Source organism: Glycine max, chromosome 13 (assembly GCF_000004515.6).
Source record: "Glycine max cultivar Williams 82 chromosome 13, Glycine_max_v4.0, whole genome shotgun sequence".
Classification (NCBI taxonomy): Eukaryota; Viridiplantae; Streptophyta; class Magnoliopsida; order Fabales; family Fabaceae; genus Glycine; species Glycine max.
This window is the reverse complement of record NC_038249.2, coordinates 14,523,495-14,539,638: the sequence shown is the minus strand read 5'-3', so window position 1 is coordinate 14,539,638 and position 16,144 is coordinate 14,523,495. Positions and strand designations below refer to the sequence as shown.

The window sequence follows — 16,144 nt, the reverse complement described above, 5'->3', positions numbered from 1 at the left end:
ATCTTATATCATTATCATGCAGTTTGGATTGAGAAGAAATGGATCATAGCATAGTTGACACTGCAATGACTTCAAGAAAACGTAAAAGAGAAGAGTATAAGAAGATAATCTTATTAGCTGCTGCTTGTGTTGTTCATATGGTCATTGGTGTAGTGACATGGTATCATAATAACTATTTTGTTAAGGAACCAACCCGTAATTGGGAACTAGAACGTCACAGCTTCCTTAATCATCTTTATAGAGGAACAAATAAAGATTGCATTGAACAATTGAGGCTTAGTAAAAATGCATTTTTTAACCTTTGTAGAATTTTACAAGAAAAGGGTGGATTAGTAAGAACAAGAAATGTTCCAACAACTGAAGCAATATCAATGTTTTTACATATCCTTGCTCACAACCTAAAATATAGGGTAGTGCAATTTAGTTATTGTAGATCTAAAGAAACCATAAGTAGGCAATTCAATGATATCTTGAGAGCGGTAATGAAAGTGAGCAAAAACTATTTGAATTTTCAACCCTGTACTTTAGAAGGTGCGGAAGCAAACAAGTGGAGATGGTTTGAGGTAAGTTTATCAATTGTTAGGAGAAATTAGTTAATTATAAAATTTTCTTAAAATCTAAAAAAATTGTCTTGTTTGTAGAGATGTATTGGAGCACTTGATGAGACTCATATTCCGGTTACAGTTTCTCCTTATGAGAGACCTAGATATCGTAATAGAAAGGGTGATGTCTCTACAAATGTGTTAGCTGCTTGTGGTCCGGATTTAAGGTTTATTTATGTGTTACCTGGGTGGGAAGGGTCTGCAGGAGATTCTCGAGTATTACGAGATGCATTACGTCGTCAAAACAAACTTGAAATTCCAACTGGTAATATTTCTTAGAAATAATTTTTTTCTTTTTTTTTGGTCTAGTTTAAGTCTATGTTTGTTATTCTAAACATTGTAGGTAAGTATTTTCTTGTGGATGCGGGATATACCAATGGTCCGGGATTTTTAGCACCATATCGAGGGACTAGATATCATCTCAATGAGTGGATTGGAAACACCCCTCAAAGTTATAAGGAGTTATTTAATCTTCATCATCCAAGTGCCCGAAATGCAATAGAAAGGTCATTTGGGATCTTGAAAAAAAGATGGATTATATTAAGAACTCCTTCATTTTTTGATATAAAGACACAAATAAGAATTATCAATACTTGTTTTGTGTTACACAATTTCATAAGAGACGAATAACAAACTGATCAACTTTTAGAAGTTCAAGACTTAGAATTTTTATCTGTTGTTGATGAAGAGTTAGTCCATCAATCAAGGGAAGAAGTTCAAAATAATGTCATAGATGATATCACAACTATTCAAGCTACCGAGGAATGGACAAGATTTCGAGATACATTAGCTATGAATATGTTTGCTAACTATCAAGTTAGGAGAAACTTTGCTTAGGGATAGTTCTTTTTTAAATGTAATTTGCTATTGCTGACAAACTTTGTGTGCTTTGTTACTATTGTACTTTTCTATTGAAGATAGACTTTTATGTACTTTGCTATTGCATAAAAACTTTGCTTGAAATATTTTCTATGATTGTGCAGTGGACTAGTCAAATGAATAAAGTAGGTCATATCTACTATTTGTTATGTGCAGGTTGAATAAGTGACATTAACTTCAATGGAGTCATCTAATGAAAAAATGACAGACAAAAGAAAAGTTTTAGGAAAAATAACGAGGAAACAAGAAGTTATTTTACATGGAATTTGGAAATGGAACGTGTATTGGCTGATGTACTTAGAGATCAAAGGAATTTGGGCAACAAGGGTGACGGAGGTTGGAAAAGGTCAGCATTGAATGCTGTAGCCACAGTGTTATCTACAAGCTTCAATGTTAATGTCACATCAGATAATATCAAAAACCGTATCAAATTATGGAGATCGTGGTATGGTATTGTAAGTGACATCCTTGGCCAGAGTGGATTTGATTGGGATGGCACTAAGCACATGATCACAGTTGAGAATGAAAATGCTTGGAATGAATATTGCACTGTAAGTATTCTTTAATATGTTGTTATTTGTTATTCAAAGTAGATCGGATTTGACTTTTTCTTTGTTTTTCAGTCGCATAAATCGGCTAAACCGTTTCGATACAAGGTGCTTCAAAATTGGGATGATATAGTGGATTTGTGTGCTAAAGATAGAGCCACCGGTCATGGAGCTGAAACTGCTATGGATGCTGATGAAGCGATGAGTAGAGAAACAAATGAAGTGGAATTCATGGGGTTAGGTGCTACTGCCATAGATTTAGAAGAACCAAGCTCTAATACAAAAGGAAAAAGACAAGGTTCGACTTCTTCTGGCACACATCCTCACAAGAGAAAGATGGGAGAAAAAGAAGGAATAGCCGCTTCTTTGGATAAAATGACGAACTCTTTTAACCGAATGGTGGAAAAAATGGATGGTAAAGTTGATGATGAAGATATTCAAGAAGTATTATGTGAGGCAGCTTTGATACCAGATCTTAATAGACAACAATGGGCTAAAGCTATTAAATGGTTAGCTGACGATCCAAAACAGTTAGCTATTGTGAAAGCCCTTCCAATTCACCAAAAGACAGATTATGTTTTAACACACCTTGGAGAATGAAACTTGGTGAGTAACCTTTTGTCTACATTTCCAATTTCAATTTTCAAATTATAAATTTGTGTCTTTTTTTATGCCTAATTGAGCTCATATTTTCACTTTAGTTATTTGTCTTTCCTCTTGTGACTTATATTATCTTGTTTCTTCTCCCCTAAATGGCAGCATTGGATGTTAATTATTCAGGTTCCTCGACCTTTTACACTTGATGATGAATGAAGATTATGGAATGAAGAACGTTTTTTTTTTCAATTTGAACCTTGTAATTCTTGTTTAAGATCTTTGTTTGGAACTTGATTAATTAAGACCTTGTAATGCTTGTGTTGATTCGTGTTTATGCGTTAGTGCGTTATTAACAATTTGATGTGTTATTAACAATTTGAATTTTCTTCCCGTGCGAACAATGAAATTAATATCATTTGAATCTTGTACGAGATAATTGTCCTTAAATTACATAATTATTTAATTTTAATATGTTTTTTAAAATTATTGCAAGACTAGGTAATTAATTTTTTAAACAAGAATAAAGAATTACATATCATTCATCTTTTAATTTTGCAATATTGTTTAATCCAAGTTTTTTTGTGTTACTACAAAAATATTGTATAAGATTCAAAATTGTTTAGCATTAAAATTATTTTGATTATTTAATTATTAAGTATTAAAAAAATTTATTATTATATATTTTATAACATTAAATTTATTTTGAATATTTAACTATTTAAAAAATGACTCATGTTTATTTTCATTCAATATTGAAATTTTAATTTTTAAATAAATATTTAAAAATAAAAATTTGAATTTCATTGAAATTGAATTACTTTATCCAAACAAGGAAATTAAAATACAAGAAATTGAATTGCCTCATCCAAACAAAATATTTACAAAATAAAAGGAATTTAAATCAAGGCAATCAAAATGCTGTGAATTTGAATTTCCTAAAAATATTTAAATTTCTCATCCAAACACATAGTAAAAGTGGGTAGCAAGAAATCAAAGTGTTGCACTATGATCTTGGATCACATGGGCTTATTGTAGTGCAAATCCATTGAATTGTCTCCCCCTATGCGCGTGATAATTAGTCGTGCAATATTTTTATTTGTGATTTAATAAAATTACGTTCGAGATTATTTTGAATTTAATTCAAAAGCTTACCTGAAAAATCTTGTTTTTAAAGTGACAAATTTTGATTTGGTTCAATCACGAAATCATGAGAGTTTCGGTTTTCATCATTTAATTATATTACCATTTTATCATTAAACATTTTAATCACGATTTAGTTGTCTTTTATTTTCAAATGGTCACAAGGGGCCTACTATATATATGGCCATTCCTGACTCTGATTTACCTACCAAAAGTAAATGGGTTTGAATTTTTATCCTTGTTAGTTCTATTGTCTTGGTAAGTTTGAGAAGTTATTGTTGTATCCCGAGAGACACAAATGAATCTTTTAATACAATGGTTGTACATGACGTCATTTTGTGTGATTTTCATCATGGTTTTGACTTTCCAACCTAATGTAACTTGAAATGCAATCAGTGAGAAATAAATAAATAAATAAATAAACTCTAGCATCTCTAGTAGTAAGGGGTGGCCAAAACCAACCACAAGCACCATGGCTAGGCTTACATGATTATTACCATGTCACATACGGGTAGTAAAGCAGAACAGCATAAAGCGAAGGTGTATCACAATAGACAAAACATGTTGGCATATGTGTGGGTCATGGATCACACACACTCACACTCACAGTGGCAGCTAATATATATTTCCTTCTCCAAAAAAACAAAAGGAATAAAGCAAGAGAGGAACCTGCACATGCCACTGTATGCAAGCAGCAAGTTAATTAAAGTGGTGCTTATCAATGAAACCCAAAGATGTTACATCACATCTCTTTGCACTTCCATCAGGGGCAATTCCTCCATTCCCTCTTCATCATCTTGTTCCTCACGTCCATACAAAACCCATTCTGTTTGTACAGGGTAGACAATGACTTGAGCTCCATACACTACTGCAAAAGTACTTCTACATCATATGCATGCCTATTACACGACCATGTTTATTTCAATCCGTTGGTCCTTCTAATAATCTATATATATATGTACATAACATTTTCCGTGCATTCATTTAATTATATGCAGAATTCCAGAATGTGAACGAACCTCGATTCCTTAAAAGCAAGCAATATATATAGTGGTCGTTTCTCTGTCTTCTTTTCCAATTAACTAGATCTTTATGCATCATGTTAATTGGAGAAATTAAACTTAATCAATCACATTAAACTAATAAGAAAAAGATAGTTTATGTACTAAGTTTTAAAAACTGTAATCTACTCTAGATCCAGCACAATTAATTGATAGTCGACCAAGTTCCTTAAAAATGCTAATAGGATTTGTGTGTGCATGAAAAAGAATTTGTTACAAGAGACCAAATCACTTTGGTGATCTTTATTATCTTTATTATGACTTTTAGTTTATGAGAATACCTTGTTTTTTTTTTTAAAATATTTATCATGATTATTAATTAGTTTACAACAGCACACTATAATTTTTTTTTTTACCTTTTTAGTACCATATAAATTAATACTGTGTTTGGAGGAGTGGCATGGTGGAATGATATTGATTAATTTTTTTCGTTGAAAGTGAAGCAGCTTATTGTCACTATGAGATTTTCACATTTTTTACGTGATTAAGGGTAGGCATATATATCGCACGCCCAAACATGTCATAAATCAAACTGTTGCTGTAGTTCGGTTCTACGTATTTTCGTGATTTAGTTTATTTATAAACAAAATATACGAATTAATAACATTAGTTTGATTTAAATCCAATAACTGAATCGAACCAGACAATAGATCAAAGAACCTTACTGTATAGTCACGCACTTGAATGTTAAATTTTTAATTAATTCGATGGAAACTAATACATTGATTTTGTGCAATAGCGTACACATGTTTATTTCATTCCTTTCATACATATATGATTTTGTGCAATAGCGTACAAAATATTTAATCATATACTTTAATTTTAATATATGATTATAACATAAGGTATTTTAATCTCTCTCTCAGCGTTTAATTAGCTTTTATAACACGATCATGTGTATTGCCTTTTGATGTTTACAAATCATAGAATTAAAACAAATTCAAACATTGCTAAAGCCAACAGATCTACTTAAATATATATCATTTCCTATAAGAAAGTGGTTTCAAGCAGCCCTTTTTTTCCACCCAAATCCAAATTCAATTGGATAACGCTAAAGACTCCATTTGAGTCACATGCACGCAGAACCTACACATGTCACACATGCCGAATAGAAAAGTTTCGAAGCCAAGTACATTCATGTGCCTTATAGTTATAATACACCGTATACATATAGAATTTAATTAAAATATACTCACATGTCTTCTAATTATGTATAATAAGATTATTATTCTTTATAATAAATTACTTCAAAAATATACTGATACATCTGTCCTCTGTATGGATGGTATGAACATCTGTGCATTAGACATGCCATTAGGCCAATATACTAATGCATATGCTGTGAAGCAAATCCATTAATAATCCAAATTAGCGCTAATTAATTAATTGCATGTTCTAAGGGAAGAATTAAGGGGGAGAAAGAGAACATTAGATAGCTGCCACTTGATCAGTTCCATGCAGGGAATGTGCAGAACATGCTGTACATTTCATGCTGCCTCACTGTCCCCCCTTTGTCACATGCTCTCTCTTCCCTCAAAGGCCATGCCATGCATTTCCAAATCCCTCTCTCTCTCTCTCTCTCTCCTCATGTGCTAGCCATGTGCCCTCTCTTTCTCTCTCTTCCTGTAACGGAGCCTTGCTGGCCCATATCATCTTCACATGCACCCTCTTTTCCATAGTGAAATTACCAAAATGCCCTTTCACTATCTTGCCCCTAGTTCATTTTTTTAGTATATATATTTTTATGGAAGAGAAGCTTCGTCTGTCTTGCTAGCTACAATTTGTGAATGATCCCATGTGATATCATCTTCTTCTATTCTATTATTATGGGATCCTCTTCTCATCTTTGTTTAAGAATTTTTGTCATCTTTCGATGGTGCCAAATTAGTAGTAGCATACAAGGTACAATTCGTGAAATATTTTATTGTCTCAAGTAGTACTCTTGATTTGTAGATTTAGGACGGCTTAATTCAACACCTATATTATGGTCTATAATCTTTTCAAATCTAATCCTATTATTACATTTGAGCATATAGGATATTTATTGTGAGCATGTAATTATTCTACCGTGTTTATTCATGTGCAAATGTCACAATTCACGACAAGTGCACAAGTCTTTTTCTTCGATACACTTAATTTGTACATGTTTGCTTTTTTTTTTTTTTTTTTTAAATGCTGGAGTGTTTAATAAATGTGTATCCCAAAGTGAGAAAAACTGAGGATCCTTTGGCCAGGGGGAAAACACGGGAGATTCATGTAATTGAAATTAGGCGTAATTAACTAAGTTTTGATTAAAGAATTTTATTGTAAATGGAAGATAATAGATATATTAGAAAGACTAAACAAAATAAAAAAAATTAAAATGTGTCACATATGAAAGATGATGTTTAATTAGTCCTTCTTAATGATTACAACACTTTAGTAAATATTTTTATCAACCAATTGAATCAAACCTTCTAAGTTATCACATATGATAATTTATAATTGAATGTGAGTGTAAAAGTAAATTTTATTTAAATTTTTATAAATTTATCTCTAGCATTTTTTTCCTTTGAATGAAAGTCTAAGATGAGAATATTTTTAGTAACAAAAATAAAATAAATGACATATTCTGTATTTACTTATTATTATAAGGTGAAATTTAAGTATGATTGATTAAATAGAAAATAAAAAGCCTATATTATTTAGTTGATCTCGCAAGAATATTACCCAATATTAAATAGTATGTAAAAAAGTATGTCATAGAATCCCTACCTTAACATTTTTGAACAAGAGAAAAACACTCCGTATTATTTAATTGCATAATTTTTTTTGGTGTTAAATAATGCTTAATGTAGTAAACATGATCAACGTTCCACTCAAAACAAAGAAAGAAATGCACCACAATCATCATAAATGAAACTCTTCCATCATTTTTCTAAAAGGAAATAAAACTCTACAACTAATCCTTATCGTGATATTATTTACAACAGTAGTTGTATCAAAGAACAATTCAACTCTACTTTTGTAAAAATATGGCCTATAATATATTCTCTCAAGAAGGAAAAAGACAACTTTGATTTCTAGTTTCAAGTTTGAGAGTAGCCTTTCATGCTCAAAACAATGAAAAAAAAAAGGAAAGATTCATAAAAGCATTAGTAAAAGAAATTGAAAAAAAAAAGGAAGCACAAATCAAAAGCTATCATCACATGACAAGATACTTTAAAGAGGTACAATGAACACTTTGAAAACAAAAAAATATGCACATCAAAGTTTACCACTAGAATACAAAAAGCGATACTCAATCTCAAGACATTTAGACACACTTGGGGTATTTTTAATCTTTTAATCAAAGACCATGACATTGATATATGAATTAATTTACTTTTTGCAACAACAAAAAAAAAATGTTGGTGTAATTTTATTTTGGATGATATGATATAATGGGGAGGACAAAATGGTAATTAAAAAATGTGAAGTTCCCGGGACGGTCACATGTGCCGTTACAGAAGGGCAGGCTTTTCTGCCTCTCTGGCTCGCAAGTTGTGCCTCTCTTCCCGCTTTCTCTGTTTCTCATTTGGGGTCACATAGATAGGAAACAAACTAGTGTCCTCTACATAATAATGAAATTACAACAATAGCCTTCTTTCATGGAAATATCCCAATTCTTTATGTCTCTTTGGTCCCACTGTTTTTCGCGCCATATATGACTGCTTTTAACTCAAAACAAAATTTTACATAATATAAATTCTTATACATATATGTAATAAAATCATACAAGAAAAAATGAATATTTTGATAAAAAGAGGCAGTGGCATTTCTGTAGTAACCATGATAATCAAGTGGCAATCTCTTGAAGCCCCATTACTTAAACCCAGAACCCCCCTCTTCTCTGATCACACCCCAGTTAGTGTAACCCAAAACTTCACAACATAACGCAACACCCCCAAAACAAAACCAATTTTTGTTTTCTCTTCTTCAGTTGTTGCCATGACCACAATCACTAGGCACAGTTACAAGCTCTCCCTCAAAAGAGCCACAAAGAGAATAACAAGAAGGAGAAGAAGAAACCCACATAACCACCGAAAAAGAAGCACCAGCACCACGATTGACCCTTTCAAACCAAAGTGCAGTAATAATAATAAGGTTTGTGAAAAGCTTGAAACTCTGAAGAACCTCATCCCCGGTGGAGAAGAAGCGGTGAAACCCGACCAGCTGTTCAAGGAAACCGCGGAGTACATCGTGTTGCTGCGGACGCGCGTCGTGGTTCTCCAGAAGCTCATTGAGTATTATGGGAACAAGGACGACACCCAGGATGAGAATGAACATGATGCTGTCTTGTTCTCATAGCTCTTCACTTTCTTCTAACTTTTTTTTTTTTTTGTAATAATAAAAAATTTATAATAACTTATTGAGAGAGACCCACTCTTCTTATTATTCTTTTGTGTTTCTTAAATGTTTTGTTTTGTCCTTTCATTAATGAAGAAAAAAAAAAGATCTTTGGGATCTGGTGGGTTTTTTTTTTTGGGATTTATGATTTTTATTTTATTAGATTTGGGTAGGAACTTTGGTAGAAGAGAAATTTGAATGGGGAAATGGAGAAATAAAAAAGGTTGGGAATGGAGATTTCAGAATTTGTAAAGAAAATCCAATGCATGTAATGTAACCATTTATTTATTTATTTTTGGTTTCATTAGCAGTATCATTGACATTGAATGGTGTCTCTTCAATTTTTCATCATGCTTGCAAAATTGCAAATTTTATAAGCAGGTAACAAAAGGAGGTGGTGCGTTGGGGTGTCAAATGGGAATTTTAAGCCACTTTTTGTATGATTAAAACAAACATTGATTAGGGACAAATATAATCTACCCGTTTCCAAATTCAGTATTTTTTTTCCAGAATGCTGAGTCTTGTTTTCTTTCAGCAGCAAGTAGGCTAGTAAGTAGTAACACATCGAACTTGAATTTGATACTTACATTGTTCGATTTGGATGACACACCATTAGAATTATAATATGTTCTCGATAATTTGAATAGTAAAATTTACATTAAAGACAAAATAACCCACTAGAATTAACCGAGTAGTATAGAATTTAGGTAGTTTGCATAAAGTTTTAGATTCAAATTTTAGTATTTATTTTTGTATATAAAAAAACATTAAAGGTAAATATAGACTATCAAGATAAAAACATTAATTCTAACTCGAAAATAATATGAACAGAACTTAATGAACTATGGTTAAATTTTGTCCTTAGAAATTATAATTAAGCATATGGTTCATGGGTTGATTTCAATTGAAAATTAAATGAAATCGTGACATATATATTTGTTATCAGGTGCTAAGCAATTCATACAAAAGAGAGAGACTTGGAGAGAGTGCATATATTCTTTATGTGTCTACCTCTAGTGATGTCCATTTAAGGGCATGGGCTAGTGCATGGCACACACACAGTGATGAGAGTATCTCTCAGATAAAAGGCACATATAGCTAGCAAAATAGACACACACATAGAGAGAGACAGTCACTGCAGCTAGCTATGTATCTGCATCAATCTGCAAAAGAATTATGGGGTGGCATGCCCTCATCCATCATCATGCTGACTATTGATATTTCAGATAAAATATCTGAGTGACATGGACAGCTAGCTAGCAGCAGCAAAGGCCCTCATTCCTGGGCTCTTAGGTTATGAATGAACATGCTTGTGTGGTTGTCATGACCTTGACAAGTTCAGTGAAAGGAGTCAATGAACCCATGTGCAAAAGCCAACATTTTAGGGTTGTTTTTGTTTATTTCTTTCCCAGCCCACTTACAATTCTGGCTCAAAACATCCAACTAAAGGTATGTTTGGATGTGGATTCAAATTGGGGTGTAAGAATTTTAAAGTAAATTTATTAGTCTATAAATTCTGTTTTATAAAAGGAAAGGTTTCCATGTTTCTCGAAAATAGAGGTGGACCCAGACGTAGGTTTGAATCGGAAATTCAAACACGCACAAATTAAAAATCCAAAATGGTTTTTGCAAACATCATGTGGGTTATCTATTTTTCACTTCACAATGTGACTTTGTCCTTTTATGCATGTCTAGTGTATTTTCGTTTTTGTTGTTATTGTTGTTTGGTTCACTGACATGCATACTGTTTGTTATTGGAAAAAGCTACTGTATTAAATAAATTTTAACTATGTAGTGGTTTGTCGTGTGTGTGTATATATATATATATATATATATATATATATATATATATTTTTTTATTTTTTTTTATTTTTTATAATTCCTATAGGGAACTTTGTTTTGTCCTATGCGTTGGAACAAAGACAAAAAAGAGAAGAGACGTTTGTTTTATTTAAATATTTTTTTCCTAGGATAAACAGTAAACACTAGAGAAAACTCAGTCTGTTGATATCCCAATGAGATGGGAGAAGAAAGACAGTGCCCTGCAGAGAGTAAGGCCATAGGGCAATTGTCTTGTGCCTTATTTTATTTTTACGAATTATTGTTATTATTGTTTCTAAGTAGGAGTGGAAGTTCGTAAGATCAATTAGGGATGGAAGATGTTTTTTTAAAATAAAATAAATAAGAAATTGATAATGACATACGATTGCAAATGATAGAAGCACTTTAATTAATGTATTTAAAGTTACATGTGTGAAGAGTCGTTCAAAGAAAAAAACACAATGTATGTGTATAGATAAAAACTACAATTACTTGTTTATATATTTAAAGGCTTAAATATATATATATATATATATATATATATATATAATTTAACATTTTTTTATTTTATGTTTTTGTAATTTTTTAAATTTTAGTTTTCATAAATTATATATATTTTTTGTATTTAATGTTAACCTCCATTACAAAAATGACGATATGACAAATAAAATAATAATATGATCATGACCATCACTTGATAATATCATGTTGTCATCTCAACACTAAGTGTTATATCATCATTAATTTATAGAAATTAAAATAAAAAAATACATAATTATAGGATCAAAACAAAAAATGACATATTTATGGGAATGAAAAACATTTTAAGTCTCAAATTAATATTAATATTAAAATAAAGACTTAATTTTTAAAATAAAGTCTCAAATAAAGCCTATTTTAAAACCATAATAGTTAGATGAGGATGAACGAGAAAAAAAAATATTGTATTGATTTTGAAAAATAAAATAAAATAAATTTTAGTGACATTTTAATTTATTTTTCAGAATTGAAAATATTTGAAAAAAATGTTAGGAGAAGAAATTAAGTAAACTCCAAATAAACTATTTTTTCAACATCGAACTTAAATCCGATAAAAAATGTTGTTAGATGTATTGAATGAAATATCCATTTTACATTTTATTTATTTAGAATAAAATTTTGGAAATACTTAATTATAAAATTTTGATAAAATATTTCACAATTCAGAAGTTAAAATATTAATATAAAAAATATAATTTATATTACATTAAATAATTAAAAACTTTACCTTAAATTTCAAATTCTTTTAACACAACCCTAGCTAAAAGAGTGAAACAAACATAGAAGCGAAATGGATCGACTTGAAGACTTTAAATTTAGAAATTGATTTTTAGTTTTCTTTTAAATAAGAATATTGATGCCATACTTAAGAAATAAATGAGAAGAAGAGTGATAAATTTGATTGTCATAAGTTATTTTGATAATATCATATTTAATTCTTTGTCCGAGTACCAGAATTGTCAAAATAAATTTGACTTAATGAGCATGTAAATTAGGTCATATTGGACTCTAAATTGAATCAAGCTATTTTGGCCTGACCCATCTAACCCACAGACCAAATGAGTTTAGGTTGGGTTGGCCTGTTAATATTTTGATTGACCTCTTTAATAATGTAATATTAATAATAATATTAAATAAGTTAAATCAAAAGATAACAAAACACTAAAAAATCAAACACAAACACTCAAATTATCAATTGTATGCTTGTCTTGTGAGTGAGCCCATCTTGGATGTTTGTGGATTGAATTGAACTGATTTTGAAGAAAAATTATTTAATTTAATTACTTTATTTTTTTAATTTATCGTCTAATCAATTTTGTTCAAAATTTTAATCCCATTTGATCCAATCCAATTTAACGTGGTTTGGATTGAATTGATTTTTTTTTTAATTTTAATCATATTTTTATTTTTTTGAAAAATATTAAATATATGATAATTATAATAAAAATTAATTTAAAATATCAAATATTTAGTTATATATCATTATATAATTACATTTATGCATCTTAAATCAAATAGTTAATAAAAATAATCTTTAATTAAATAATTTTAATAAATATATATAAGTTATATGATGATTTTATAAATATAGAAGAAATAAAAATATAAACATGAGTGGTATTATCAAATTATGAATAAATATTAAATCAACCATAAGATATATGATAATTATAAAAAAAAATTGATTTTTAAATTTTTTTATCCGTTCCATTTTGGTTTATTTGATTTTGGATTTTTGGATGGTTTTTCCGGATTTCAGTGGATAGGATCTGTTCTTGGTCACCCTAAGTCTGTGACTTTGGATAGAATTTTTCATACTTTTCTTATATCCTTATCAAACATTTTAGTTTGGATTTAATTAATACTCTCTCAATGTTTAGTTTGGATTTAATTAATACTCTCTCAGACCTTGATTATAAGAAAAAAAAAAAGAAGAAGATACGTATCGCATTTATTAAAAAAATTATTCAACTCATTAAATTGTGTCATTTTTTTTATTAAAAATAAATATTTTTTTAAACTATCATTCATTAATAAAACTTAATATGAAATATAAAAAGTCTTTATTAGCTTTATTAAATGAATTTTTTTAGAAATAATCTTATTAAATAAGGTATACGTAATTAAAATTTATTTATATTTGAGAAAAAAATAAAAGATTAATTTTTGTTGCTTTTACTCGTGACCGGATGGAGTAAATAATAATGAAGGATGTTATGTGTGAATATCATCATAATGAAATGGGTATCAATGTACCTGCTGCTCTACGAGGCATGCAGTTGAGGGACTTCACACTACCAGCCAAGTGTCAATGATAATTATAAAAAAACAAAGACAACAAAATGAACCTCTTCATACATTTTCTTGACAAACACATGGTAAAGGTAAAGTGGCCTGAAACTCACCAAAGAAACAAAAAGAGTAATGACAAAAATTTATGCTACGTACCTAATATTCAAGTTGATGCAATTGCTGCTTGTTTTAATACTGCACCCGTTAATTCATTTTTTCAAGTGTTGATTTTTTATTTATTTATGATTTAATTTCCAGATTTAAAATTATTATTTATTTATTTATTAATCAAGCTAATTTGGTCCCTTGGCCTGCTGGCCCGATATAAGGCCAGACTAGGCCTTGAAGACTTCAGATTTAGGACTCTCTTCTTATTTTATTTATTTTTGAAAAGAACCATCTTATTTATATACCTTTTAACTCATTTTAAAATTTTAACCAACCAATTTAAGATTTATTCCTTAAACACTTCCTTGATGTCTATAAGTATAAGTGGTACTCTATAGGGTCCCTAAATGGTAGCTAAAGCACTAGACAGCTAGGGAAAGATGTTGAAACACATAGAAGTTATTTTCTATGAGCACATCACTTAGATTTCCCGTTTTGAAGTGTGTATGTAGATCCCTTCTCATGCATATGCCATATTCATGAGATGAAACATATCTCCATTAATATGAAGATATTAGAGTTTTAAGTTTTAACATGATCATGCCAATTAACTTCCCCACCGACAAATATTTATCTGTTACAAAATCCCGCGTGGAAGCCTGGCAATTTCCTTTCCACAAATGGTTACACCAGATATCGGTCCTCTATTGATTATTATTGCTCACTAATCACAATGAAATTTTTTTATATTTTAATTTGACCCTATCAAAATTGTTATGGCTACTACAATGTTAGCCCAAAATGTTACCATTTTATTTTCTTATTATAACAGAATATATGTATATCAAACATATCAAATAACACTTTGTATTTTTTAAAATAAAAATTATCACTAGCATTTGTAAATTAATGAGTAGTTTTAAATTTAAGTCATGGCATGTAATTTTAAATTTAAGTCATGGTATATAACGTGTGGATCAACTAGCATTTGTTGTTCTAGCTTAATTAATGAGTAGTTTTAAATTTAAGTCATGGTATGTAATTCTGTTAAATACTTGAATGGAAAGGATTGTCATCATAATGATCCTACGTGACTTAGGATTTCAATGGAGGATACCTGTGGTTTAATTTTTTTTTACAATAATCCATCTCTTTGTGATTGCTTTGCCCTTTTCTTTTCATGGTAAGACCAAAATTAAGAAACTTTAACAGTAACAGTATCCTAATTCAAGATAGCGAGATTATGAATAGCACTCAGCCACTCAGATTCACTAACAATTTTTCTTGTAGATGAAAATGATACTGGTTTTGCCTTAACTGAGTGTGTTTATGTCATACATAAGCTTAAATAAACAGTAAATAAGCTCTTCCAAAGGTAAAATTAGTATATCCCTTCTTTATACTAAAGATTTTACATTTCAAGCACAATTTTCTTGATTGTGGTTGTTTATACTTTTTATTGTTATGCTGCTCTAAAATGTCTATGTTTTAGCTTGCTTATGTTAACTGTTACTAGCTTAGCTATGTTTACTGATGTTTTGCTTTGTACCTTTTTTCATTTAACCAAGTTATGTCTAAATTAACATTTCTGCTTTTTTTTTTGTCACTGTTCATGCGTCTTGACACATTGAAGTCCTCATAATAAGGTGGTAGAATAAATTGCTACACAAAAGGCTCTATCTAGTCTTGAGACAAACGAGTAATACTCAAATCACACACTCCACTGCCTTTTTACCAGTGGGTTAATAAAAAACATAGAAGAATATGCTGGCTATCATTGATGCAAAAATCTTGGGATCGTACAACAGTCCTAGAGATGATCGTTAAAAAGGTGGAGTAGAAAGAAATGGAAGTGTTGGAAATGAGGGAATGTGTCATGCTATTCTGTTTGGATGCAGAAAGAAAAAGAAATAGAAGAGAAAATGATGAAAAAAATTTGACGAACATTATTAATCTTTTAAAAATTTGGAGTTAGTCGTGTTAATTCATGCAAGATGAAAATATCATGTTAGTATACGAAAAAGTTGATTAATCTAGTCATTCTTTTACATCAATTTAATTTCTAAAAGAAATAAATTCTTTTCAGCGATTAAGTTGATTGACATTTTCATCTTGCAAGAATAAAAATGGTGACTCCCATCTTCCACAGACTAATGTGACCGGCTTCAAATTTTTAAGGGATCGAAAT

At 30.1% G+C, this 16,144-nt stretch overlaps 3 protein-coding genes across 3 annotated transcripts; all 3 read left to right on the top strand.

Annotated features, from left to right (window-relative positions):
* Positions 1-482: 482 nt before the first annotated feature.
* On the top strand, positions 483-1,650 carry LOC121173269 (protein ALP1-like). Its single transcript, XM_041007921.1, has 4 exons — positions 483-563; positions 642-867; positions 946-1,108; positions 1,638-1,650. The coding sequence occupies exons 1-4, from the start codon at positions 483-485 to the stop codon at positions 1,648-1,650; spliced, it is 483 nt and encodes a 160-aa protein (XP_040863855.1).
* A 103-nt stretch (positions 1,651-1,753) lies between these two features.
* On the top strand, positions 1,754-2,629 carry LOC102669018 (uncharacterized). Its single transcript, XM_026124847.1, has 2 exons — positions 1,754-2,032; positions 2,105-2,629. Exons 1-2 carry the CDS (start codon positions 1,754-1,756, stop codon positions 2,627-2,629), a joined length of 804 nt encoding a protein of 267 aa, XP_025980632.1.
* A 6,064-nt stretch (positions 2,630-8,693) lies between these two features.
* LOC102665676 (uncharacterized) lies at positions 8,694-9,312 on the top strand. The gene has a single exon (XM_006593628.4). It carries the CDS (start codon positions 8,797-8,799, stop codon positions 9,154-9,156), a length of 360 nt encoding a protein of 119 aa, XP_006593691.1. The 5' UTR covers positions 8,694-8,796; the 3' UTR covers positions 9,157-9,312.
* The last annotated feature ends 6,832 nt before the right edge of the window (positions 9,313-16,144 follow it).

Bases quoted from the DNA above. Each gene is read 5' to 3' on its own strand.
- LOC121173269 (XM_041007921.1), top strand. From the start codon at position 483: ATGAAAGTGAGCAAAAACTATTTGAATTTTCAACCCTGTACTTTAGAA. The intron at 564-641 runs GTAAGTTTATCA...TCTTGTTTGTAG, and splicing joins ACAAGTGGAGATGGTTTGAG to AGATGTATTGGAGCACTTGA. The intron at 868-945 runs GTAATATTTCTT...TAAACATTGTAG, and splicing joins CAAACTTGAAATTCCAACTG to GTAAGTATTTTCTTGTGGAT.
- LOC102669018 (XM_026124847.1), top strand. From the start codon at position 1,754: ATGGAACGTGTATTGGCTGATGTACTTAGAGATCAAAGGAATTTGGGC. The intron at 2,033-2,104 runs GTAAGTATTCTT...TTTGTTTTTCAG, and splicing joins CTTGGAATGAATATTGCACT to TCGCATAAATCGGCTAAACC.
- LOC102665676 (XM_006593628.4), top strand. From the start codon at position 8,797: ATGACCACAATCACTAGGCACAGTTACAAGCTCTCCCTCAAAAGAGCC.